The sequence below is a fragment of the Erithacus rubecula genome (genome assembly GCF_903797595.1).
Source record: "Erithacus rubecula genome assembly, chromosome: Z".
In the NCBI taxonomy this organism is placed as follows: Eukaryota; Metazoa; Chordata; class Aves; order Passeriformes; family Muscicapidae; genus Erithacus; species Erithacus rubecula.
Genome location: NC_136661.1, coordinates 10,667,498 through 10,694,949, shown reverse-complemented (window position 1 = coordinate 10,694,949; position 27,452 = coordinate 10,667,498). Strand labels below are relative to the sequence as shown.

Genomic DNA, 27,452 nt, shown 5'->3' with positions numbered 1-27,452 from the left:
GGGGTCACTGTTGAATCAGATAGGTGTTCTAGTGAAGGAAGACAGAATGAAGGCAGGATTATTGAATGCCATCTTTCCTTCAGTGTTAACTGCAGAGACCAGCCCTCAGGAATCCCAGACCTTGGGGTAAGGAGAGGAAGGCTGGAGAAAAGATGACTTCTCCCTGTCATAAAGGGTTTGGTTAGAGATCAACTGTACAGACTTCTGGCAGACATAAATCCACAGGCCCTGATAAGATGCACCCACAGGTGCTGAGGGAGCTGTCAGATGATGTAGGTAAACCACTCTCCACCCTCTTTGAAAAATCACACAAAACAGGGCCCAATGACTGAAGGAAAGTCAATGTTACTCTCATCTTCAAAATTGGCTAGAAGGAAGAGGATCCAGGAAACCACCAGCCAGTCAGCCTCACCTCCATCCCTGGAAAAGCGATGGAACAGAACATTCTGGAGGCCATCACCAAGCATGCAGAAGAAAATAAGGTCATCAGTCAGCAGGGATTCCCCAAGGGGAAATCATACTTGACCAATCTGACAGCATTCTGTGAGGCAAGGCAGGATGGGTAGATGAGGGGAGAGCAGTGGATGTTGTTTGACTCCACTTCAGCAAGGCTTTGGGCACCATCTCCCATTACATCCTCACTGGTAGGCACAGGAAACGTGGTTTAGATGAATGGACAGTGGGGTGGACCAAGGACTGGATGAATGGCAGAGCTCAGAGGGTCAGGATCAGAGCAATAGAATCCAGCAGGCAGTGGTGTTCCCCAGGGATCAGTACTTGTCTCACTCAACTTGTTTATCACTGGCCTGGATGAAGGGATCCAAGGTACCCTCAGCAGATTTGCTGATGACACAAACTGGGGGAGTGGCTGATCCACCTGAAGGCTCTGCTGCCTTTCAGCTGGGCCTTGGTAGGCTGGAGAGCTGCACAGGGAGAACCCAAACGAGACTCAACAAGGGCAAGGGCAGGGTCCTGCAGCTGGGGAGGAATAACCCCAAGTGCCAGCACAGGCTGGGGCTGCCCCACTAAAGAGCAGCTCTGCAGAGAAGGACCTGGGAGTCTTGGTGGATCTCAAGGTGACAATGAGCCAGCAGTGAGTCCTTCTGGCCAGGAGGCCCAGTGGGATCCTGGGCTGCATTGGGAAGAGTGTGGCCAGAAGCCAAGGGAGCTGATCCTCCCCTCTGCTGGGCCCTGGTGAGGCCACACCTGGAGTGCTGTGTCCAGTTCTGGGCTCCTCAGCACCAGAGAGACATGGAGCTCCAGTGATGGGTCACAAAGATGATGAGTCTGGAGCAGCTCTGGAGATGCTCTCAGGGAGAGACTGAGAGAGCTGCACCTTTTTAGTCTAGAGAAGACTGAGAGGGGATCTCATCCATGCACATAAATACCTCAGAGGTGGGTGCCAAGAGGATGATGCAGACTTTTCAATGGTGCCCAGACACTGGACAAGAACCAACACAATAAACTAAAACACAAGAACTTTCACTCAGGATGAGGAATAACTTGTTTACATTGAGAGCCCTGGAATGGGCTTTGTGGAGGGTCCCTCTCTGGAGACCTTCAAAACCTACCTGATGCATTTCTGCATTACCTTGTCTTGGAGGAGATAATCTCCAGAGTCCCCTTCCAACTCTATTCCAATCACCATTGTATGTCCCTTTCAACTGAAAATATTTTATTATATTTTACAAAATTCTCTGACAACTTGAATTTCTAAGGAATTCTGCAACTTGGAATTGTAACATTGCTTATTCAAATAAAAAGACCAGCATATGTGAAAATAAAACATAACTGTAGATAAAAGTGAAATGACCAGACAAAGTCAACCTTATATACAGTCATTTGCTTTGCTGGGTTTTAGGGTCTTTTTGAACTTCAGTCTGACATTCTTCCTTTTGAAAAAGAATATTCCCACAGATCAACTTGTAGCAAAGAGGATACAGACCTTCTCACACTTGCAAAATTGCTGTAAAAAACTGTTGATTTTGCACAGCACAGAGTTTGTGGCATACAAAATATCTAATTAAATATTAATAATAGAATAGATATTTCTGCTCTTTGTGTAGAATATTGTGTTTGTAACACAGCAAAAGAAATTAAATATTTCAAACCAGAAAAGTTCTCCTACAGCTATAAATACTGACAATGAGTAATAAGAGATGTTACTTTAAGAAGTTAGTTTGTCTCAAAATGCTTTATTTCTATTCAGCAGTATTACTCAGATACTAACTGAAGAGAATAATAAGATAAAAGAGAATAACAAGCTCCAGAGGCCACACTTAAAATTTTTTTACTGAAAATCTGAAAGGACAGCCCCATTTATTCAGTGTATCCATCTTCTCAAAGGAGATAAACTTCTTTTTCCTGAAGACATTACAAAATCTGTTTCCTAATGTCACTGTAAACTTAAAAGTTTTTCTTAGAAAAAGTTTAATTTCTGAAGTTTAAAGTATATTTTTCATGCATACCTCCTTGCTGATTGAGACTCTGCATTTCCCTTTCTCTTCGATCTAGTTCAGCTGCTTTTCTTTCCAGTTCCTCTTGACGCTTTAGCAGTTCTGCCTGTGCCAAGGCATGCTCCTGAACAAAAAAAATCACCAGATATTGACAAAAAGTATGAACATGGCAAAAATACTCCTAGTCTTTTCACTATAATTAAGCATCTCCATTTATTAAAACTGACCAAATATAGAACAAATTCACATATTACCAATTACTTAAAGGCAGTATTAATTTTAATTAAGAAAACATTGCTTACTTAGAAAATACATTATTCCAGAAGCATATTTAAATAATTACTATTAAAAGAAACCTAGTCTCTAAAAGTTGCAGACAAACCTTTGCTATTTGTGTGTAGGAAGATGGTTCTTCTGTTGGCTTCATTATTGCTGGCTGGGTACTGGGTACATTAGGCATTTTCACATTTCCTGGAGGAGGCTAAGAAAATAAAAGACAATTATAGGGATATTACATTCTAATAAACTTCTTTTCATTATATCATCATTGGAAGAACCAATTTGGATGTTTCAAAGGAAGTGCTACTGATATAAACTGAAAACTTGATATGCTGCTTGCAATATTTACAATCTTTAGAAAAAAGACATCAACTGAATTCTGAGGTACAGCTCATCTTGCACTGTCTTCAATTAACACTCAAAGAATTTTATTAATTCAACAAAAATAAATGAAATTTTAATTTTGTTCTGACATGAATATTAATACAGCCAGTTACTGTTTCAGAGAATTGCAGCATTTAAGAACCATTCATTCATACTCTGAAACACAATGTAATTTATTAATGTCTTCCAGAACCTTCTACTTAACAAAAGCTTATATCACCAGGCTAAAGAGAGAAGTAATGTACTATATGAAACTTTCCAATTCAAGATGTGTAATCTATTGCTTGACTATTTCACCAATTTTTGCTAGGTATCTCTCCAGAATTGCTAGGTTGATATATGTACTAAGATAATAATCCCAACAAAAGTTGCATTTCAGCCACTGTATTCAGTGGATACAGAGTATTGCTGAAATGTAGTAGTATTTCTTTCATTAAGTACAGAAAAAAAGTGCATGTTTTTGATACTGTGTTTTGATATTTACCTAGCTTCATACTTCATAATGTGTGCACAGGGAAACAAAGTCACATTGATCAAAACGATCTTCAGCACTGGAAGTTCAATATGGCTTTAATGAGCTTTTCCAGATTACTATTAAAAAATCACAACAATGCACAATAGGCACAGGTATTATAAGTCATCTCTGGTAGATGAAGAACCTAGTGAAGAAAGCATCATGATCATAGAGCATTTCAAGTTGAAAGGGACCTATAAGGATTGCGGAGTCCAACTCCCACCTTACGCTGATTAAGCAGGACTTTCCTCTCACGGACCAGCTCTGGCTCTGAGTAGTGACTGCATTGTCTCTTAAGTGTTTTTCCCTTGCTCACAGAATAACCTTCTCCATAATTTTACAAGCCATTGGAGTGAAACTTATTGGCCTGTAATTATCAAATTCTTCCTTCTTCTTGAAAACTGGGACAATATTTGCCAGCTTCTAGTCAGTGGTACCTTTCCAGACTCTTAAGACGATTGAAAAATAACATGGAGAGGACTCATGATAGGATCAGCCAGCTCTCCCAGTGCACTAGGATGAATTCCATGGGACCCCACTGACTCACCTGTATTCAGTTGAGCAGTAAACCTTGAACCTGAGATTTACAAAGACTTCAAGTCACTGGGGGCACTGGGCCCATCAGTTGGTTATAGGTAAAAAAGACATTAAACATCTCTGTTCTGTTCACATCCCTAATTGTGAGGTGACTGACCTCATTAAGTAATGGACCAATATTATCTCTGAACACCTTTTTGCTGCTGACCTTTTTGAAAGGCCATTTTGTTGTCCACCAAAGTGCTGTTCAGCTTGCACGCTCATCAAGATTTAACCACGTTAATCTCCTCCCTGCAGTGCCAAACAGTGCATCTGCAGCCCTCCTGTGTCACCTTGCTTTCTATGTCCAAACACCTACCATTTTTATTTAAATTCTAGAAAAAGATCCCTGCTTAGTCAAGTTGGCCTTCTGTTTCACTTCCTTGAACTACAATACTTTGAAATTGCTTGCTCTTGAGCTCCTAAAAGACGGCTCTTTAAAAAATTACCAGCATGCTTTTTAAACTCAGTTTCCTCAAAGTCTTCTGTCAAACTAAAGTACTTATTTTCATAACGCTAATCAAAGATGAGAAGCTACTTACAAGGAAACAAACAAAAGTATTCAAATGCCTTGGAAAAATCATTTAACTCCCAAAATAACACTCAACAATGCAAAACATGGCTGCACAGTCTGGGATTTTCCTAGAAGTGAGAAGTACTGAGGTTGTACCAGTATACTCTCGAGCTCTAGCATTGTGCTCACACCCTGGGCTACATTCAAAGCTTAACCAGAAGCAGCCCATGCCAGGGGAAGCAACTGTGCCCCTTCTCTCTGCTCTTGTGACATCCCAATTGGATTACTGCATCCAGCTCTGGGGCACCCAGACTAAGAGGACCGAGTTCAGAGGAAGAACATCAGGATGATCAGAGGAATGGGGTATCTCTCCTGTGATGACTGGCTGAGAGAGTTGGGATTATTCAGCGTGGAGAGGAGAAGGCTCTGGGAAGATGTTATAGCATCTTCCAGTACCTGAAAGACAGCTTGAACTGAGTCTCTCCTGAGAGATCCTAGAACAAAGAAATCCCTGGGTTCAAACCTTCACAACCAATGAACTCATTCTCCACATGCTCTTCATGTGCTCTGCTTAAGCCTTTTTGTCCCATATGATTTTTTTATGTGGGGCCTACTAGCTCTTTATAGAATTCTTTATGTGTAGCTTCTATCTGGACAGGTTGCAGTTTCTTAATATTTCCATTTGTACTTGTCTTAGAGGCTCCCTTCACACAATTAAGTAAAAGTTAAAGAATAGTTCAACATCCAAAGGTGAAAGTTTGTAGTTTGCAGTCTAAGGTTTCAGTAGCAAACAGCTTAAAAATATTCAGAATACAGTTTAAAACAATTCACCTAACTAAACTTGTTTTCAACAGCTGACTGATCAATAGGTAAAACTGATAGGAAATAGGCATTAAAAAAATTTCTCTTGAACTGATTTCCTCATACAGAGAAGTTTATTTACTGAGGACAGGTTAAAGTGGATGACCAGTTTTGTTTCTTACTTCTATGTTTTTCTGCTGTGTTTAAATCCAAGATGGAAAGTTAGGGAGGAGCTACCCAGCAATTTTTGCTGGACAAAAAAAAAGTCCACTGAAATACATCTCTTGAGACAACTGTGGTTAGCCAGAACAGCCGTTCGGAAGATCTCGCGCTGTTACGAGGAGTTAGGGCCCCTCCTTCTCCATGACGTTCCAAGTTGCCAACCCCTAAGGGAGTGACGTGGGCACACCGTGGGTATTTAAGCGGGTGCCCACGGGAAACAAATGCATTTCACCGTTCATCATATTGGTGTCACGTGTGATTGTCCGACGGTAGTGCGAGTCCGTCGTGGTCTCCCTCTAAACCAGGTCGCACTTGCCTGAAACCCTCAGGCAACTTAGTGGTGCCGAAACCCGGTCTGCTCCCCGACACTCGGGTCTGAGCGGCGGGCGACGGGAAACACGCTGGCGGAGGAGACAACCGGAGCGGCTGGTCCGACTTCGGTGGGGAGGACGCTCCCGTACCACCGGGATGGAGAGTCTCGGGAAGGTAATTTCTGAAATTCATGCGCAGTGGGGAATTCCCTGTAAGGTGTCAGATTTTAATACTGCTATTAGGCGGTTGTTAATATTAAACGTTATTGATCGCCCTGTCGACATTCTGCATTCAGAATGTTGGGGGAAGTGCACCTCCGCTCTTGCCGAGGACGTTATTTCGTCCGGCTCAAGCAAGTGCCTCAAGAGCTGGGGCAAAGTTAAAACCGCTCTGCAAAAGGCTCTTGATGAACAAGAAACCTGGAAGGCAGCTCAACAATGTTTAAGACTTATTCCTAAGCTGGGGGTGGGAGCTGCAACCCAGACTTGTGTTTCTGATGAGTTCACTAGCCCTAATCCACGGTTAGATACTAACATTCCCTCATTTTCGCGGTCCCAATCTCCAACCCCAACCTCCGGTGCTATCATTGACCCTAACCCCAAACCACTTCCTCAGCGCGATGGTTCCCCTTTCTTTATCGACGGTGCCAGTGACAGAAGTAAAAATCAAATAGAAATAATGCCACCATCTTATACTTCACAATATGGCACCGAGGGTAAAGAAGAAGGGCAGGACCCCTACCCAATTCCCGCCACGGACACGCGCAGTTTACACCAGGGGGAAGAGTGAGCGGTTTCTGGCTGGGAGGAGACACCTATACCCAATCAGAGAGCGGGCGCGGGGCAGAGCATGGCGGGCGCAGTCACCACTCACCAAAAACCCAGGGGGCAGAGTCCAGGGAAAAAGCACAGTCTGCCGGAAGTCCCCGACCATTCCACTTCCTCTCCATCGGACAGTGAGGTCGAGGCAGGCCGGAGGCCTAGCCGGGACAGATGGCGCAGGCAATCCGTACATAGACAACAATGCTATTCCTGTGCCAGACCCAACTCCGATTCGGATTCCGACTCGGATTCCGACTCGGACACAAATTTCATGCCGGCAACTTTTAAGCAAATTCCCTCCGTGTCAGTGGCACTTTCGGAACACCTTGCGTTGGCCCTGTTCGGATTCGGAGGAGAACTCTGTTACGCCGTCAAGCCTCCGTGGACTCAGCTGCTTGCTACAGTGGACATCGACCTTCCACCAAAAGTCCTGGACCGACCCTCACCTGGACTAATGGTGTTCACAGATGCATCGTCAACAACATCAACAGCTGCAGTCGTGTGGCAGAACAAAGACAAATGGCAGTGTGTAAAAATGCAAGATCAGTCCCTGTCAGTTCAACTACTAGAGGCATCTGCAATAGTGCTCGCTTGCAATCTGTTTCCGCTTAACCACCTCAACATCGTCACTGACTCCATGTTCGTAGCAAGGCTGTGCCAAGCGATGTCTCACCCTGGCGTTTCCATCTCACCAGCGGCCCAGATGATTGAAGAAGCATTACACTCAAGGAAAGGTACCGTAACCGTTATTCATGTTAATAGTCACAGTCCCATAAAAGGTTACTTTCAACTAGGAAACGACAAAGCTGATGCTGCAGCCAAAAACCTGTGGACACTGCAAAGCGCAAAGCAACTACATGAGTCTCTCCACATAGGGGCAAAAGCGCTTGCCAAACAATGCAACATCTCCATGTCCAACGCCAAGCACATCATGGCCACATGTCCCTATTGCCAAAAATCCCCGCTGTGGTCCAGTGGAGTTAACCCCAGAGGCTTAAAAGCCTCAGAGATCTGGCAAACGGACTTCACGCTATGTCAACTGCTAAAACCCAGAGCGTGGCTCGCCGTGACAGTAGACACTCTCAGCGGTGTCATTATAGGGACCCAACACGCAAAAGCAAATTCCAAAGCCGCAGTTCAGCACTGGTTGTCTGCTATGGCCTGGCTTGGTATCCCCAAGCAAATAAAAACAGACAATGGAACTCATTTTATCTCTAAAGCAGCTCAGGAGTTTGCCTCCAAATGGGGCATTGTCCTAAAACAGGGTATACCATACAACAGCACAGGACAGGCAATTGTGGAAAGAGCCAACCAAACTTTAAAATCAAAAATAGAAACTCTGGCAAGGGCCGAAGGATTCCTCGGAGCCATCCCTCCGTCAGAACAACCACGACTGCTTGCAACAGCTCTGCTAGCCCTGAACCAATTCCCCCGAGGAGATCAAGGTCAAGCCCCCTCCCAGAAGCATTGGGCAGTAGAAGCCGTCCAAGAGGGCCCTCCAGTCAGCATTAAAAATGAGCTAGGGGAGTGGGAAACAGGGCGGAAATTGGTTGTGACGGGCAGAGGGTATGCGGCAGTAAGAAAGGACGATGACATCAAGTGGTGTCCTTTAAAATCCATAAAGCCAGTTTTACCTAACAAAAACTAACCAACATCTTGAGTGTCTTTCCCACAGGTTCCCTGTTGCAGACCTTCAGCCAAGCCGTCAACTACAGTCTTGTGCCTCTGCGTTCTGGTAGCACTGATCCACCTCAGCACCGGCTACCATCCCTACCAGCCCCACATCTGGACATTCAGGAACTTCGTCACCGGCGCTCTGATAGGCCAAACCGAGACCAACACCCCAGCCTGGACCGTCCGGCTGTCAGACATCTTTACCAGCGTCGTCACTACGAGCTCCAACAACAAAACTGGTTCAATTCCCTCTTTACACAGCACCTGTGGATTGCCCCTATAATCTCTACCTTGTTGGGACCCGTTGTTGTTATAATGTTCGCACTCGTGCTCGGACCTTGTTTGCTCAATAAAATTGCACAGTTTGTTAAGGCTCGTTTAGGTACTATCGACATCATGCTTTTGCAACAAAGACGGTTAGCTTAGATAGTTGTTAAGCCAGTTTGTTTACTAACCAGTTCATTTGCATGTCACTAACCAGTTGCTTACCCAGTTTCAAATGTTATTGTTCAAACCTAATTGTTCATGGAGAGGGGGGAGATGTGGTTAGCCAGAACAGCCGTTCGAAGATCTCGCGCTGTTACGAGGAGTTAGGGCCCCTCCTTCTCCATGACGTTCCAAGTTGCCAACCCCTGAGGGAGTGACGTGGGCACACCGTGGTTATTTAAGCGGGTGCCCACGGGAAATAAACGCATTTCACCGTTCATCATATTGGTGTCACGTGTGATTGTCCGACGGTAGTGCGAGTCCGTTGTGGTCTCCCTCTAAACCAGGTCGCACTTGCCTGAAACCCTCAGGCAACAGACAACAACAGAAAATCCAATTCCACTAATGATTTTTCCATTTTCTTTAATGCAGCAATTTGAAATTGGTTGCTATATGCACTGTTATGTATATGCATATATGGGTATATATGCATATACAGGTATAAGGGTTTATCTATATACAGAGTACTCAGAGAAGCTCAAAACTTAGTAGCAGGAAGAGATTAAAAGCTTTGTTTAACACAATTTCATTAAATGATGAAGCAGAAATATTAATTGTGGAATTAATTTTCATTGCTGATCTTCAGAAACATGACAAAAGACACAATGTAATCTCCATGGTGACCCTTGGAGCTTGAGACAAAATCACTGAAGATCAGCCAAGGATACATAATCTGACATTTGAACATTTCCTACATAGTTTTTGTCTAAGACAGATTTTGAAATCTGATAAATGTAAAGGAAAAAAAAATCCCAAATAAAACTCCTAATTCATCATATTAGATACTAAGGTGACAGGTGAAACTCTCCCATGCCTACATGCTCTTCTCCACGTCTTACATGTTACCTTCCTTCCATTGAAGGTGAAGAATGGAAAAAAAAAAAAATCAAGGCACAAAAATACCAGAAGTAAGCAAACAAAATAAGGAATACTGAGAAAAAGCAGGATTTACTTTTTTTTCCCCTGTCCATTCTGTATCCAGAAAAGACTGGTAGGAAGTATCTCACTTGACAAAGGGAGCACAACTGAGATAATGCTACAAAAATATTAGTATTCAGTTTGAAATCACTTTCTCACAGAATAAACATCCATTGAAATCCTGGTCTGGATTTGAAATGGAGAAATATTTTGGCACTCTAGCATACTTCACTATCCTCCACTTGGAAAGAATGAGGAAAGAATCATAAACACCAGGCTAGAAGGAGACCGCAAGGACCATCTCGTCCAACCTTTCTTAACAAAAGCACAGCCTAAACAAGATGGCCTTAGCACTCCATTCAGTTCAATCTGAATGCTGCAGAATCCAACATATCCCTTGGGAGATCAGTCTAGGCAACCTGTTGATCAGGCTGTTCTCAATGTGAAACATTTTCCTCTTGTGTCCAATTGACTGTCCCTAGCAGGAATTTTTACCCATCGCCTCTCATCTTTTGCATGTGCTTCTTGAAAAATGGAATCTCCATCTTCTCTGTAGCCACGTTTTAGAGGCTGGAACATGGAATTAAGGTCTTCCCTAAAACTTCATTTCTCAAACCTGAACAAAGTTTCTGTAGTCATTTCTCAAATGACAGGCTTCCCAGATCTTTGACTGTCTTTGTGGCCCTTCTCTGGATCCTCTCTAGCCTGTCCACATCTTTTTTGTACGGCAAGGATCAAAACTGAATGCTGAGTTAATTCTAGAGACTGCAAGACACTGTCTTGCTACAGCCACTACAAATCTGAAATTAACTCCCACCAAAACTACTTGGATGCTTTTGATCTGAGCAGCGCACAAAACAGAGAGTAACTCCCATCCCCACCTGATGGACATCCGACAGGGATACTGACAGACAACTAGGTATTTCCCCAAGTCTAAAATTCACAGACTCTGCTTCTACCGCTGTTCATCCAGTCTACAAAGGCATTCACTTCCACTTCTCTTCCATTACTCCTGTTGCACATATTTATTTTACACACACAGTATGCTCTTCTCTTGCATACAAAGCTGTTAGGGAAAGAGGCAAGCGCTTGGAATTGTGAGTATATCCTCAGGTATCTAGGTACATTCCTGCAAATGCATATAACTACAGAACAAATACTTGTATGTTCAGCATCCACAAGAGAGGGTGGAAGGGAAGTAACATGTAAAGGTTGATTATCACTGCACTCTTAGCTTTATTTTTTCAGTCTTGTTCTTGTCAAGAAAATCTGTTCTTTATCTCTGCAGAGAAGTGTTCATTCAGTGGACAATTTTTATTAATCTGTAAACATGCCATAGACTATTAACTGAATCGCAGTGCGTTGTGCATCTGACCATTGACTAAGGCTTCCTCCATCCTCCCAGCTTTTTGAGTGACATCTCTAATGAACAATAAGAATTTTTAATCCAAGCACATCTGACTGTTCAAAGTCAGCCAATCTTAGCCACATGCTTCCGTTCCCCTTTTCCCACAATGCTACATGTTAAAGTAAGAACAGAAGTAAAAAAAAAAAAAAGAGTAGCTCGAGATTGCGTTGTTTAAAAACAAGATGTACTTTCTTTGTGACTTATAGTCAACACAAAGCAATTTTTAACATCTTCAAGCTTCATAAAACAAAGTCTAACATAATTCCTGATATTGAGATCCAGACGAAAATAATTTTGGAGACTTACTTAACACTGTTGTTAGCTGCAAATATTCTGTCTTAAACAGTTGATCCAAGGCATACCCAAAACCAAGCTTCCCCCAGATAGAATTTTAACATGGTATAAAAACTTACTGTTGCATTGCTATGAGAGTCTGCTCTCCCTGCCCTCACTATTTGGCACAATCTTGCTCAAGTTATAACCAGCAACAGTTGTAATGGATCCATGTGGTCATGAAGATTGCATCAGTCTTAAGTAGGTTTTGGGAGAGACAGATAACAGTACCCAAGGGCTGATCTGACCAACACACCTACCTAACCATAGTGATAATAAAGATGTGACTGAAGTCACATTTGGAAGAAACTAACTTCCGTAATTCATGGCAAATATGACCATAAATCAATCACCTTACTTCATAAATAATGCACAGCCCAGGGCCCCTTGAGCTCTCTCACACAGCAATGGACTGTCCCTTGAGCAGGGACACATCTCAGCATTACTCCTCAAGGCAGAGAAATTCCTTGTCACAACAAATTTTCAATAACTGACACTAAACTTTGAAATCTTAGCTAAGTGATAAAAAGGACTAATTCTGCTCATGTAGTCCTTGAGATATGCATAATTTACAAAACCTGGGACAAAGTCTAGATCCACACAAACCAAACCCCCTCTCAGGAAGGAGTCCAGAATGCAGTGGGGACCTTTCTGAACCTCAAGACTAAACCAAAGGGCCTTCTTGGCAGCTTTTTCTGACCACGTCCTCCAGGAAGTTACTGAATGTACCTCGCCATCAAATCATGTTAAATCACTTTACTACCAAACTTTGTATTTGCTATGCAACTTTGTTAAAGTGCTGGTTTTCATCAATTAACATTAAATTTTTTTATCAATTAACAATTAAGCTTCTTCTCTCTCATAAGTGAATTCTGATGCTCTCTCCATGGCATTGTAAATACTCAAATATGAACACTACCTAACAGCACTACCATATTTTTCATAAAAAATAAGACTGTATTTTAAAAATACAGTATTTAAATGTTTATAAATGACATTGACAGGCAATAACCAGCCATACAGTTTGGTAAGATTGCAAAACATCTTCACTATCAAAAGCAGCCGCTGAAAAAGGTGGTTACAGTATGAATTTACTATCCTATTTCCTGTATTCCTCCCCACAATGGAAAAGCACAAGGTATACTGAAACCATATAAATTAGAGGAGTAAAACAATTGTTTCTTCGACATAAATTTTTCCTTTCACTATTGCACAACTATTCAAAGTCTGTGGAACATTATTTAAACACGTTTTGATTTCTGAACAACATTTTCGTTAAGTGAAACAGAAATCAAAAGCAAAACACTGGGTAAGTGTGCCACATTCATAAGCTTCAAAGCTAGTGAAATGCATAAAACCACAAGGAGAGACTACCAAAGGTTTGTAAAAATAGAAAAAAATAAGTTAGTAAAAACTACCAGAAGTCAGTAAAATCAGGAAAAAACTCAGTTCTGTTTTGGCCCCCTTTCAGAGGGCCAGTCTTCCTGACCAAGTCAAAGCTCTCTGAAATCAAACTTGCCAATGCATCCTCTGCAATATTTAATGGAGCTATCTATTCTTATACATATTCCACTACCTGCAGCTAGCCCATTCTACGTTCCACAATATCAGTCAAAATTCTGAAAATAAAACCTCATCAAAGATGAGCAGCACGATTAAGAAATAAACATGCTTACTGTTCTTGAATCAGAGAACGGATTGTACTCATCAAGCCCCGGAGGAACATTTCTTGTCACTTGTGTAACAGAAGGATCCTAGAAAAGGAAACAGTTGTGTAAATCTGTGCACATGCATATAATCAAAGAGTCAACACCCATATCATTACATCATATATGTCAGATTTCCTTTCAAAACAAAAAAGGTTTGTTTTCACTAAAGACGTCTGTAAACATCCACCTCTTTACCTCCAAACTAACATCATTTCATTCTGATCTTCTTATAAACCTAGATTAACACAGTATAACAGAAACCCCATCTGTCATCTTTTTGATTTAGAAGGAAAAAAAGCCTCTATCCTGCTATCTTGACCAGGCAGAAGAAATTTCTGTAACCCTTGGACTTCTCTACCCAGAAGTACATCCAACCCCATCAAGAACAGAAAAATCATTTCATAAAAATGGAGCTGAAGAAACAGGGCCCCATCATGCCAAAAGCACTTCTGATTCAGTTTCTATCTGAACTAGCAAAATCAAGGGAAAAAAGTTTAATTCTTTCTACCTCAATTAATTATACAACAAGAAAGACTGCTCGAGATTTAGCTTGAGAAAATTATTTCAGAAATGAAACACTTTTCTGTGCTACAGACAGGCAGGCTTTGTTCTGCAGAAAAGCAGAAGTGCCCCTCACAATGGGCCACATCAACTCCATTTGAAAAAACCTGTACTTATTCCATGTGATGCCTGCTTCTACCACATGGTTTCTGTGCCTGAAAGCTTTTGCTTTTTTAGAATATAACAATAGATAAAAGGTTGGCTTTCTTGAAAATTAGTAAATCCATTTATTCAATACTGTTAGTTACATTTGTATTTGCATAAATGTACAAAAGTACAACATTCTATATGTACACCAAACACAAAAGAGCTATATATACACTTCATTTTATAACTATTATGTTTAGATGTATATATTTTCTCATTTCAAACAGTCTAGTTCAACATTAGAAAACAAACTGGAGTTGATAAAGACTGAGAAAAAAAGAAATATATGTTTACATTTGTATTCCGTTTAAAGATGGAAATACTTAAGACCTTTACCTGTGACACAAAGAATAACAAAAAGAGCTTCTACAGGTATGTTTAGCAGAAAAAAAAGACCAAAGAAGTTCACCCCTGAAAACGCAGGTGGTATCAGTGGAAGACTGGTAACAATGAAGGAAGAGAAGGTTGAGGTACTCAACATTTTTGTCTCAGTCTTCAGGGCAACCTCTCTTCCCACACCTCTGAAGTGGATGGAGGACAGGAGACGAACTGGGAGAACAAAATACTACCCACTATAAGAGAAGATAAGGTTCATGACCTGAGGAACTGGATTGTACCTGAGTCTCTTGGACCTGACGAGATTCATGCCAGAATCCTGTGGGAATTTACTGAGGTAGTTGCCGAGCCACTCTCTGTGACATTTGAAAAGTCACAGCACTCAGGGCAAGTCCCAAGTGACTGGAATGGGGTAGCCATTTTTAAAAAGGGTAGAAAGGAGGACCCTGGGAACTAGAGAATTGTCAACCTCATTTCTGTGTCTGGGAAGATAATGGAAAACATCCTCCTAGAGGCTGTGCTAAGGCACATGGAGGACATCAGTGACAAGTGCCCCTCAAGGATCTGTACTGGGACCAGTGCTATTTAATGCCTTCACTAATGACATAGTCAGACTGAGTGCACTCTCAGCATGTCAGCAAATGACCCCAAGCTGAGCGGTTGACACAGCTGAACAATGGGATGCCATCCAGAGGGTCCTGGAAAAGCTCTAGGGGAGTGCCCATGGGAATCTCATGAGATTTAACAAGATCAAGTACAAGGTGCTGCACCAGGGTCAGAGCACCCTGGTACCAATAGGCTGGGGGATGGACAGATCAGAGCAGCCCTGCCCAGAAGGACTTGGGGGTGCTGGTGGGTGAGAGGCTGGACATGACCCAGCCATGGCACTGCCAGCCCAGAGAGCCAAACGTGTGCTGGGTGCATCCAGAGCAGAGTGGGCAGCAGGGCCAGGGGGATTCTGCCCCTCTGCTCTGCTGAGACCCCACCTGCAGTGCTGCACCAGCTCTGGGCTCCCAGCACAGGAAGGACATGGACCTGCTGGAGAGAGGCCAGAGGAGGCACCAAGATGATCAGGGATGGAGCACCTCTCCTATGAAGACAGGCTGAGAGGAGTAGGATTTTTCAGCCTGGAAAAGAGGTTTAAGGGTGACCTAATTGTGGCCTTCCAGTACCTGAAGGGAACCCACAAGAAAAATGGAGAGAGACCTTTTACAAGACCATATAGTGACAGGAATAGAGGCATGGATTCAAACAGAAAGACACTAGATTTTTATTAAGTATTGCAAAGGAATTAACTACTGTGAGGGTGATGAGGCACTGGAACAGGTTGCCCAAGGAAGTTGTGGAGGTCCCATCCCTGGCAGAGTTCCAGACGAGGCTGGATGGAGCTCTGGACAATCTGGTCTAGTGGAAGGTGTCCCTGCCTTTGGCTGGATGCATGGAATTAGATGATCCTTAAGGTCCCTTCCAACCCAAGCTGTTCTCTGATTCTATTACATAAATGCAATTTTTCTAAAAGAAATACAGTAGTTGACATAATCTACACTTAAGCAAATACAGACATAATTCAGCTAAACAATATAAAAATCAAATTTAAATGCAGAATCTGCTTTCTTAGAATCAGCATTTATTATGGCCCCAGCTTAGCCTTGTTAGAAGGAACTTTATCTGCAGATGCAGGAAGAAAACTTTCTTAATGGTTGCAGTCAACTTATTTACAGCTAGAAAGAAATCCAGGACAGAACACCTAGCAGTTCTAAAATCCTAAGGGACAGAGAAAATGAGAACAAGTCCATTTTTTCCAATTACAAGTTACACTTACAAAATTGTTCATATGAGGCAATTTCAAAAGTTGACTATAAAAAAGCTTCAGAAAAATCAATGCCTCCAAAATTAAAAAAATTATAAGTTGCATATTTTAAACAAATTCATGTACATAAGCTCTGGTCACAAACCACTTTTCCTTAAAGCCTACATTTATCCACAAGGCAGTATTTCAGTGGTCACTGAACAAGAATCACCCTTTCTGAAGATGCATAAAAAACAATGTTAAAAGCATTTCAACATCAGCTTTCTTATATTTGACTCATCTTTAATTAGTTGTTTCAAAATAACCAGGCTGATAAATCTCCCTCGCAAGCCTGCCACAGTTACCATATTACTCAAATACATTGTAACAACTAATATATCACCAGGTCTCGCATAAACTGGAAAACTAATTAATTGTTACCACCTTCTTTGATAAGATGGCTATCACAAAATATTGTGCAGAAAAACATCCAAAAAGAGGGAAAACATGGTGTGGTGAGTATGTTTCTTGTCAAAATTCAACCATAAATTATTTGAAATGTTGATTAGAAAAGTACATTTAATAATGGGAATAATTAAATATAATACTTGAATTTCACATTAGTTTAGACTCATCAGTACAAGATAAAAAAAGATGAAGTTAAAACAATGTTAATATAAATAAGCCAATTTCATAATTCAATATATAGAGTAGCATAAAGTTGTATACAGCTGAAAGCTTTTATCTTATTCCAGTATGTCTCCTGTAGCCAGCAGCAAAGCCCCCAGACTAGTTACTCACTCACTGCTCTCCGCAGTGGGATGCGGGAGAGAACCAAAAGAAAAAACAAATAAAACTTGTGGTTATTACAAAGAAAAGACAATTTAAAGGTGGGATGTGAAATGGGAAGGTAGAGGCAAAAAAAAAGGCAACAAAACCAGCAAGTCATGCAAAGGCGCTTGCTCACCGCCTCCCACCAACAGACACATGCCCATCCAGCTTCTGAGCAATGGTTGCTTGGAACAGCTCCCCCCACTGCTGTCACCAGCCGTGCTGCCAACACCATGTTAGGCAGCACGCAAAATTCCTCCGGTCAGCCGCTGTCAGCAGTCCTGCCAGTGTCCCCTCCCAGCTTCTTCCTGAAGCCTATCCCCTGAGGAAAAGCAAGAGTGTGAAACAAAGGTAGTCTTGGTGCTGTGCAAGCACTGCAGAGCAACTTGCAAGCGCATCAGTGCCTTCCCAGCACTGTCTTGGTCACAAACCTTGAACACAGCACAACAGGGACTGCTATTAAAAAAAATTAATTCCATCCTAGTTAGACTCAGTACACTTATTCCAGTCTTTACATGTCAATTAGCAGAGCATAAAACACTTTGTTCATACTTTCGGTATGATACCCCTTTCAAAAATGCTCTCATGCAATTCCCTCTTCCACAGAAAAATGTTCAAGTATAGACACATGAACAACTTGTGATCACTAACCATCAACCACGCAGTGAAAACAGAAGTTGTAATTACTTTCACTTGATTAGCACTTAGAATTTTAGGTAGAATCTGCTGCTTAAAACGTATATTTCAACATTGAACTTGTGTTCGAAGAGTGCACTGTTGTTGGGGGTTGGGTTTATTTTGTTCCAGTTTAAAGAATTTTTCCCATTATCATGCTAATGAAACCTGCTGGGTTACACCCAGGATCTTTTTGACGACTCTAGACAAAGGGGTAGGTGGGAGCTGGGCTTCTGGAGGGGTTACTCGTGTTTCCCGTGAGCTGGGACACGTGGAGAATCAGGAGAGCCAGACCCTCTGCAAACAACTGCCCTGCATCTGCACCGCTTCAGCCTCCTGCCTCTGAGGACACAGCAAATCACTGGGACACAAAGGGTGAGCGAGGAGCCTGCTCCCACCTGAGACACTGCACAGCCGCTGCCGCCCCCGCCCCTCCTGCTCCCGCCTGCTCTCCACAGCTCTGCCGGCTCTGTCCCCTCTGCAGCACCGGGACCAAGCGCAGAGAGCGTGCCTGCGGCTAAAGAAAGGACTGGAACTGAGTTACCTGTTCTGTTTTGTTGGTAATTTTAATAACTGCTGTTGTTTCTGCTTGTACGGTTAGATATATAATAGTGAAAGAGCTGTTACTCCTAGCCCCTTATCTCTGTCTTAGAGTCCTCAATTCAAACAATTATAATACTTGGAGTGAGTGGAATTAAATTCTCTATTTCAAAGAGAAGTTTCTGTCTTTATTGGCAGACACCTGTCCTTTAAACCAGGACAACTATTAACCAAATAACTCAGCCCAGTTGTGCTTGGAAACCATAAATTCAATTATTTGAGTAACTACAATATCAGACTCATAAAACACCCACTGAACAACAGCCATTTCCAAAAAGCAAGAAACAGCAGTCAAGTTAAATTCAGAAGAGCAACCTATATTCAGAAATACAACATAGAAACAAAAATGAATATCTCATGAAAGAAAGCCTTTTGTCTCGGTGTTTTACGGAAGACCAGGGTCAAAAACCGCTCAGATCTCTTTGTACATCTACTGTGATATTCCGACACTAACAAATGAAAGAGAACATATGCTGAGACAACCAGGTGTACTAAAGCAACAGTCTTAGCACTGAAAAAATAAGTTCAACACTTAAATACACGCAGTAATTATAGCAAAAAGCCCTTTATCAGAAGTCCATCCCCCTTTTGAATTAACAATTGCTACACCTCTGCCAAATATTGCTATTGTTTGCTAAAGCAGCAGCAGCTCTAAAAAAAACCTGAGTGACACAGAAGACATTCAATAATAGCTCTATTTAAGTAAATTTTCATTACCCAGTAAAGGAAAAAAAATACAATTGTACTGAAATACACAAATTTAATTACACCACCACAAGCAGCATTCAAATTCTGCATTCAGAAAACATGAACTACACAGTCTGGACTTAAATAGAAGTTTGTGATGCAGAAAAACTCAAGGAAAAGTAAACCAGTCATCACAGGAAAAGAGGAATGTCAGGACTGAAGGAGGCAAGTACCAGCCTGGAAATTTGTATCTCTCCTATAACTCATTCATTGCTAGAACTATCCTTAGCTCTTCACAGTCAGGGTGCCCAGGTGCAGGCGCTATTCTAATTGTTCTGAACACCTACAGTGCATCAAATGACTGCTCTCAACAGCAGCTACACTTCATATTTCAAAACACTACTTACAATATTCCTGAAGAGATTAGACCTTACATCCCACAAAATACAAAGGATTGTTTTGAACCATTTACCTTACACTCACTGCATCTCATTTTAAAAATGGAGCAAATGCCAACTCATCTAAACACAGTGATGAAAACTATGAAGCACTCGGACTCACTGCTGCGGAATAAAAAAAACATTGAATTTAGAAGTTGTTCAGCATTTGAATAATACAAACAATAAATGCCGTGCAGGATGACACACTCAGAAGTGGCGTTTAAATTAATGCTATCAAATTTCTATGTTGCACAACATGCATATTCTACTAGTTAAAAACAGGAAGAAGTAATATTCCACAGGAATAAGTGAATCTAATAATTTATTTTCCATGTCTCAAATTCCATCTAGCCTCATCTCACTCAAACTCCTGCCAGTCCAAAAGCAGAGCTTCTGACTTTTTTATTCAACAATTAGTCATACAATCACAGAACAGAATTAAAAACAGACTATTTTTCATATCCAGCCATTAGTGCATTTAAGTCACACAGTCATTTCAGATGACATTTTCAAGATCTGAATTAGTTTAAGAGACTGAAGTTTTAAGAAAGTAGCACAACCTACTTTAGTCATTTTCCACCTAAATCTTTCATTTTACCTGTTTCTTGCAGTCTCTTCCCTGTAATTTCTCCAAAGGAAATATTAACACACTTTGTAAAATCCCAACAAGGCAGATACAAGCAGCAACCTATCATTACGCCAAGAAAGGAAAAGTCAGAAAAAACACTCCAACAAACAGTAACACAAACCGACAGAACAAACACAGAAAAAACAACACATTTATATTTCATATTGGCAAGGGCACCTATGGAACTATCAAAAACATCTTCTGTGCCAAGCTAACAAATTACATTCATATCACTCAGATATGGGTAAAATTAACTGAATACCCAGTTATCACAGAGGGTGTACAAACACAATTAACTACAAATGAGAATGTTTAAAACAGAACATAATAATCCATTCTACGTGATCTTTTACAGCTTTTTAAAAAACAATATTGAAGGGAATAGATGTCTGTTGTCTAGGAGACCAAAACTAGTCATCAGCTACCAGTTTCACGAACATAGAAGACACCACCAAATTAAAGACTGAAGAAGTAAATACATCTGCAACAACGCTTAGCATTACAGTTAACTGGATTTGGGTCCAGGATTGTTCCACCACCAATAAAATACATCTATTAAATTCGTAACGTGGTAATAATCTGAAAAACACCATAAGCTAAGCTTACACTGTTAGTTGTGATTTTGATTTAAGTGAAGGGAATATAGTGAACAAGGAATCAGCCCCTGCAAACTGTCATTTATGTTGCTGAAAAAACCTTTCGTTTTGAGCGATATCTAATCTTCTATCAAAATGACAAAAGCATTTTTTGCAAAGAACATTTTTTCAGTTTAGTCCCAAGGAGTAGCAGGGAAGTAAAAGCAGTATTTCATTGCAGAGGCCAGGAAATGGCGTTTATAACACTAAACACTGATTTGGGTAGAGACTATAGTATTTTTACAACACATCAGCAACTGAAAACAACTACAAATAAAAATCATTTCAGCTACACAGAACCAAAAAATAGTTGGAAAGTAAGATTTAAGAAAGAATTCATCCTGAAGTTCTGTGGATTTTGATTGTAGGGGTGGGAAGAGATTATAGTAACACTTAACAGTTGTACTTCCTGCTCTCTGTGAAGTACACTTAAGATAACACCATTGGGTCAGAAAATTAAGCAAAAACGCAACATAAAATGCCTGAAACTGTTGGTCTGACTTTTTTGATCTCTTGACAAAAGAGAAAATTATCCATCACACTTTACATAAACCGGTTCTGGAGTATTTCTCAACCCTAAAAATCCGCCAGATTAAGGCTCTGAAATTGCAATTTACATATGTTGAATAAATATTTGATAAAAAATTCTGGACTTAAAGGAATAAAAAGTAATAAAAATACCCAAGTATCTGTTTAAGTTCAGAGTTTTTCAAGTTTAACATATCGATCACTTATCAGTCATTTTCCCATCCCACTCTTGAAATGATGTTCAAATAGCTTTCTTCCCTACTCTGCCTGAACACCATTATTAAATAGGATACTGCAAAAGTAGCCCACTGGGTTCTTATACTTGTCCTTTGAATGCTGCCTATTTTATGTCACATTCATCACATGAAAGCAGAGCTGCGAAGGATTCTGAGCAGCTGAGCAAGGCAAGGTGCCCACCTCTGAAAACTAAAAGAACTTCAGAGGCTGGCAAGAACAAATTTGTCCTAAAGTTTGCACCAGCCTAATCTTGCAATGGAGTACTGGATGCCTAACAAAGTATCACCTCCATCTCTCAGCTACTCTCAAATCATTCTCATTCCCCAGCTCTGACGTGTATGTTCCTCTTTGTAACATAAAAAAATCTCAGTAATCTCAGTATACAGCACAATAGTAACACTAGGCAGTATGTGCTAACACTTCAGTGAAAATCTAGAGGGAAAAACGCAGCTATGAGATACTGAATAACTATTAAAAAGCTTCATATTTTTAACAGATTATAGCTCAGTTACAGCACTGGAGAAGTGTACTCTTGAAAGCCAACTTCTACGCAGGACAGCTAAAGGACAATCCACTACCATAATGTTCAGCATTAAACTATGCAAGATTTAGGGCTATTCATAATTTTTGAAAACACTAATGGATAGTAAAAGTCAGAAAAAAACCGCTATATTTTACATACTTTACTAACTTTAAGACAGATAACTTAAATCAGTATACTTTATAGTCAGGATTTTTTAGATTCAGGAATTAAAACTCATTTATGCATACAGGCATGCGACAAACCTGCTTCATTCTAAAGCTGCACAAACATCTTACGTAATAAGGGTCTCAATTCTTACCAAAAAAAAAAAAATCAGGACTTCTCTTTCTTCCTCTAAGTTTCCATCACTTTAGCTTCACTTCAGCATCCACAGTATAAACTGCAGAGATTCTGCTGCCACAGAAGGTAGAAGTCATTCACATAACTGCTTTCAGCATGAAACCTCCAGGTTGTACTTCCCACCAAACCAAGCACGAGATTAATTTGTGCTCATGTGAGTCAAGATTAAGTGTAATATCCAATTTATAACTGGAATTACTTCTGTACTTAGCTCTAGAGACTCAAGTAATCCACTGACTTCAGTGGGAGCAATTCAGTGTAATTCTTGGGTATTGCAGAGTATCTTAGCCATCCAAACAAAAATGTCAGTCATGACTACTACGTAAGACCTGTGTCTTTTTGGAGCAACAACTCAAAGGTAGCTACAGTTTGGATCCCAAACCCTACTCAAAGAAACAACTCAAATATTTAACATTACATGCATCTGAGGTCTGCTCTGATGAGGCTCTCCCACACTGAATCTGACCGAGAAAAAAGAAAAATCTTCCTATCACATAGGGACTTCGCTTTTCCCTGAAAAGGGAACCATTCACATTTGAACAGAAATTCATCTTAGTTTTCAGGCCTATCATAATTTCTATGGTGTCAAAAACATGCACCTGTTCAGAACTAAACGTATTAGACGAACTTGCACAACTGAGTCTTTACAGTTCTCATTCGACAACAACCAAAAAATAACTGTTTCATATGTATGGATAATTAACAGTCAGTCTGTAAACTTTTTGTCGCCTGTCACCCAAGATCTAAAGGCCTATTGAAATCCATTGCCCTATTTACAAAACTCTCTCTGAGTAGTAGGACTGTTCACGTAGGAAAAAAACCCTCAAACCAGGAACATAGAATCAACAATTTTTATTGTAGATGAACTGCTGATTGTTTCAGAGTAAATGATACTTACACTGAATTTTGAGACTGCTATTTCAGAACCTTTGTAACTGTATCACCTCCCAAGACAGAAGACTACAACCATGACCTATCCTATGACATTGAAAAAAACAAACAAACAAACAAACAAACCACAAGGAGATAGCTACATTAGAAATCTGCCTTTGTCCTGTCATACAAAATTTATTTCATGCTGTTTTACCCTATTTAAGACAGATGGTCAGGACCTCGAGAATTCCCAAACTCCTCCTCAACAGTCAGACCCCTAGTCCTTACTAACCCTTACATCTTACCTGGTCATCAGAGGACTGGTGGCTGATCCTGCTTTCTTTCACTGGACATGATCCTGACCCTGGCTTCACTTTCTAACTTGGGATCATATCTGTCTCCTCTCTATAGATTTGCCTTGGACTGAATGCAGCTACCATCACCACATCTGCTCTGCTCATCCTGTTTGGATGCTATAGGACTGCAGCTTTTTAAAGTGAGAACTTTACAAAGTGTGAATTCACACTCACAAGCTAAGACTCGTGTTTCTTAGTGAACTAAATTAATAGATTTCACTACTAACCTCCTTCCAACCATGATACCTGAGGTCACACCAACTGTGTACTTCTTCACACTGCTGCTATATCTTATTATAAAATGATTCTGACATCTTCACTTGTATGAATGCATTTTCTTCTGACAATTTTAATGTTATCAAAAACTTGTAAATGTTAGCATTTCACTTATCTGTTTGTTTCTATATATCCTCTGTCTTTTAAAAAAATCCACCTTTTGACTATGTTGGTACAGCATTCAAAGGACATTTATTTAGAGAGGAAAACTGTGACTTCAAAAGCATATCCATGACTCTGGATTCAGTTCCAGTTTGTTGCTTTTTTTAAAGAAACAAAGAATAAAAAAAAATGCAAAGGTTAGGCAGCCCCTTATCTTAAAATCCACAGCACTCCACAATCAAGCCAGGTAAGCTAATTTCAGTTTTTCCAGCAGACTTCTGAAAGTACTAACTACCCAAAATACTGAGTACTAGATGTTTATACTTTATCTTTCCAGAGAACACTTTTATTTGACTCAACATCAAGCAAGAAACTCTGCTCTAATCTTTTTATTAAAAGGTATAAGAACAGTTACAGGAAACTTCCCATGTAGATCACAGACAGCTAGTAAAAAAAAAAAAAATAGTTTAAGAAAAAAAGTATCTATCTTTAGACTGTGGCAACAACTCTTCCACCTCATGCCTACCCACCCCTTCTCTGCCATACTACTTCCTGATTTTACAAGAGCATAGGAAGCAGCTTCAAAAACAAGGAAAACAACTAATCACATCATACATAAAATTACCAAGCAAAACCAAAAATATGAGTACATTAGGATACAGTGTTTAGACAACATGACTTAGGCTGTCAGAGTCCATCTGGAAATACCTGTTCTATGCATAAAGTATTTTAAAACTCGTAGACAAAACTTAAATACATCCACGTATTTACTCATTATTTATATATATATATATATATAATATAATATATAATAATATATATATTACTCATATAAATACTCATTAATTTCAAAGCTGTGCTGCCAACAAGATGGCCATCAAGCTTTCGCTTACATATGAGGCCTTTTGCCCCTTCAAGTTAAATGCATGGGTAAGTAAAGATAAGCAAGATTACCTTTTACAGGCAGTAGAATGTAATGGAAGTTAGCAAAGACTGAAGGAAGAAAAAAAAAAACCCCTCTGAAAACCCAAAAATTAGAGAATTCCTGAACCATCCTCTGCAAACGAAGAAATCTAAACAGAGAGCTTCAAGTTACAGAGAAGTTGTTATAGAGTCTTTTTATCATGATGCACTGCAGATGAGAGGCAGAGCATGGATTCTGCCCAACAGTTACAACAGAGGTCTTTCCCTAAAGAGAAACTGAAATAAACTTTTGCACTTTAAGCAGTATCTTGAAACTGGAAGTATAATTCAGGTGTGTGCCTAGTTTAGGTCTCACAACACTACACAGGACCAGTTACACAGCCTGATGAGCACTGCAGAGGCAGAAAGGTGAAAAAGCATAATGCACTTCTGTTAATGAAGATGCATTCTAGAATGACACCTTTTCAGTGGTTGATGCCAAAAAGAACAGTGCTCACTGACATTGGTACTAGCCCAAACTACTGCTGGCAGCAGACTCAACACCAGGACTTGTGTTCACCTGGAAGGTCATTGCACTGCATACAACAAGTGAAAACAGATCTTAGCCTAAGGTATTCTAGCCTAATGAATACTATTGCTGTTTTATGACTATAAAATCTAAGCTAATGATTCAGATGGATTTTATGAATAAGCGTTAGGAGCATTATGCTTATAGCATCTATGTGGACAGAAGTACGCTTGGCTTGAAATGTCACAGCTCAATTTTTAAAAGCCTTAATTATTCCAGCTAACATTCTAAACTCGCTTCCACATACTATCTGTGTGCACTTTAAAGTGCCTGCAAAAAGCTCAGTAATATTATCGAAGTAGGTAGCTTCAGAAGTTAGTTTAACTGGATTCAAATAACAAAGAAAAACAGGAGGGGAAGCGGCCAGGGAGGTCAGTACGTTTTGACAGCTGAAGCCAGTGAGTGAAGAAAGAACTCACAGCTGTGTGACAAGTTAGCAGAGCAAAATCTAAAAGCTTTATAGTACATTACAACACAGCAGTTTGAGATACAGCATAGAACTCATGCCCAGCCATTGGTACCCTGATTACTTCAGACATAAGGTAAGGAAACCAATAAGCTTGAAGGGGGTGGGAGGGGGCTAGACAAGAAGAGAGCAAATTCATTAAGTTTAACTATTTGGTTCAAACAGACGAAAGGAAAAAAAGCACTGTAGTAGCGTTACCCCTAGCACAAAGCTACGTCAAAATAAAAAACCCAAAACTTTTTTTTTTTTTTCTATCGAAATAACGCATCTGAAACACTTGTGCTATTTTAACTACAGAAGGAAATATGGAACCTGAAGTTGTGAACGGCTGCTTATCCTCCCCGCCCCCACTCCGGGCCTCCGCAGCCCGCGGAGGGCAGGGACCCCGGCCCGCAGCTCCCACCGGCCCTTCCCTACTTCCTTCCTTCTTTATTCCCTTCCCCCTTTTTCCCTTTCTTCCTTGCCATGCTTCCTCTCACGGGAAACCCGAGGCTCGGCGCAGACCGACACCGAGGACACCTCACGGCCCCCTCACCTTGAAGGGGTTGTTGAGGTCCGGGTCGGCGAAGGGGTTGCTGTCGAAGTCCGACATGGTGGGGGCAGGCGGGGCTGCGATGCACGGGCGGCGGCTCTGCCCCTGCGGCGGCGCCCCGACAGTTCCCGGCGCTGCGGTGCCCCCGCAGGTGTGCGTGTCCCCCGCAGGTGTGCGTGTCCCCCGCAGGTGTGCGTGTCCCCCGCAGGTGTGCGTGACCCCCGCAGGTGTCGCCGCCGCTGCCACAGCCCCGCGGCCCGGGCCGAGCCCGCCCCGCCGCACCGACCAGCCACGCACCGCCCAAAATGGCCGCCCCGGAAGTGAAGTTCCGGGTGGGATGGCCCCGGCGGGGAGAAAGGGATGGAGGCGGAGCGGCTGCTCCCGGGGTGGGCGGGAGCAGAGCTCATGACTGAGCCGGGCCCCTCTCGAGGCGTTGGCCAAGAGCCGGTTCGCGGGCCGGCTGAGGGCTGGGCTATAAGCGCGTAGTTGGGAGCGCCTGCAGTGAGAGGCTCGCCTCGCGTTCGTAGGTGCTCGTGTGGGCACTGGGGACTGTGTCCCGCGCCTTCGGTGGTTAGCGCTGGCTGTGAGCCGAGAGGGAGGAGGCCGGGGCTCCCCCAGGGAGGCGGGGTAGCCGGGCCGGGGGCGGGCAGGGGCGGCCCGGTCCGGTCCGGTCCGGTCCGGTGTGTGCGCGGGTGCCCCGGCCGAGCCCGTGCGGCCCCCGACACTCCGCTCCGTCGGGAGAGCCCGTCTGGCTTGGGTGGCGAAGCGGACGGGCGAAGGTAGTCAGAAAGCCGTACTTGGCAAATCACGGATTTACTCTCTCGTTTATAACCACTTTTGGCATAGTAAATAGTTCATCTAGCGTGTGGCTGCTCAGGTGACTTGTATAAAGGTTCCACAAGGACGGTAGGTAAGGGTCGGCTTTGAACCACGGTCACAAAATACCGCTTCCGTGCGAGGAAGCATTAAAA

General features: G+C 41.7%; 1 protein-coding gene across 1 annotated transcript in view; it reads right to left on the bottom strand.

Annotated features, from left to right (window-relative positions):
* Positions 1 to 26,650, bottom strand: part of SCAMP1 (secretory carrier membrane protein 1) — a 43,237-nt gene extending 16,587 nt beyond the window's left edge. The window contains exons 1-4 of the mRNA XM_079330207.1: positions 26,485 to 26,650; positions 13,375 to 13,452; positions 2,839 to 2,937; positions 2,469 to 2,580 (exon numbers count right to left, since the gene is read on the bottom strand). Coding sequence (XP_079186333.1) covers positions 2,469 to 2,580; positions 2,839 to 2,937; positions 13,375 to 13,452; positions 26,485 to 26,541 — 346 coding nt within the window. The 5' untranslated portion in view covers positions 26,542 to 26,650. The remainder of the gene's footprint in view (positions 1 to 2,468; positions 2,581 to 2,838; positions 2,938 to 13,374; positions 13,453 to 26,484) is intronic.
* Positions 26,651 to 27,452: the final 802 nt, after the last annotated feature.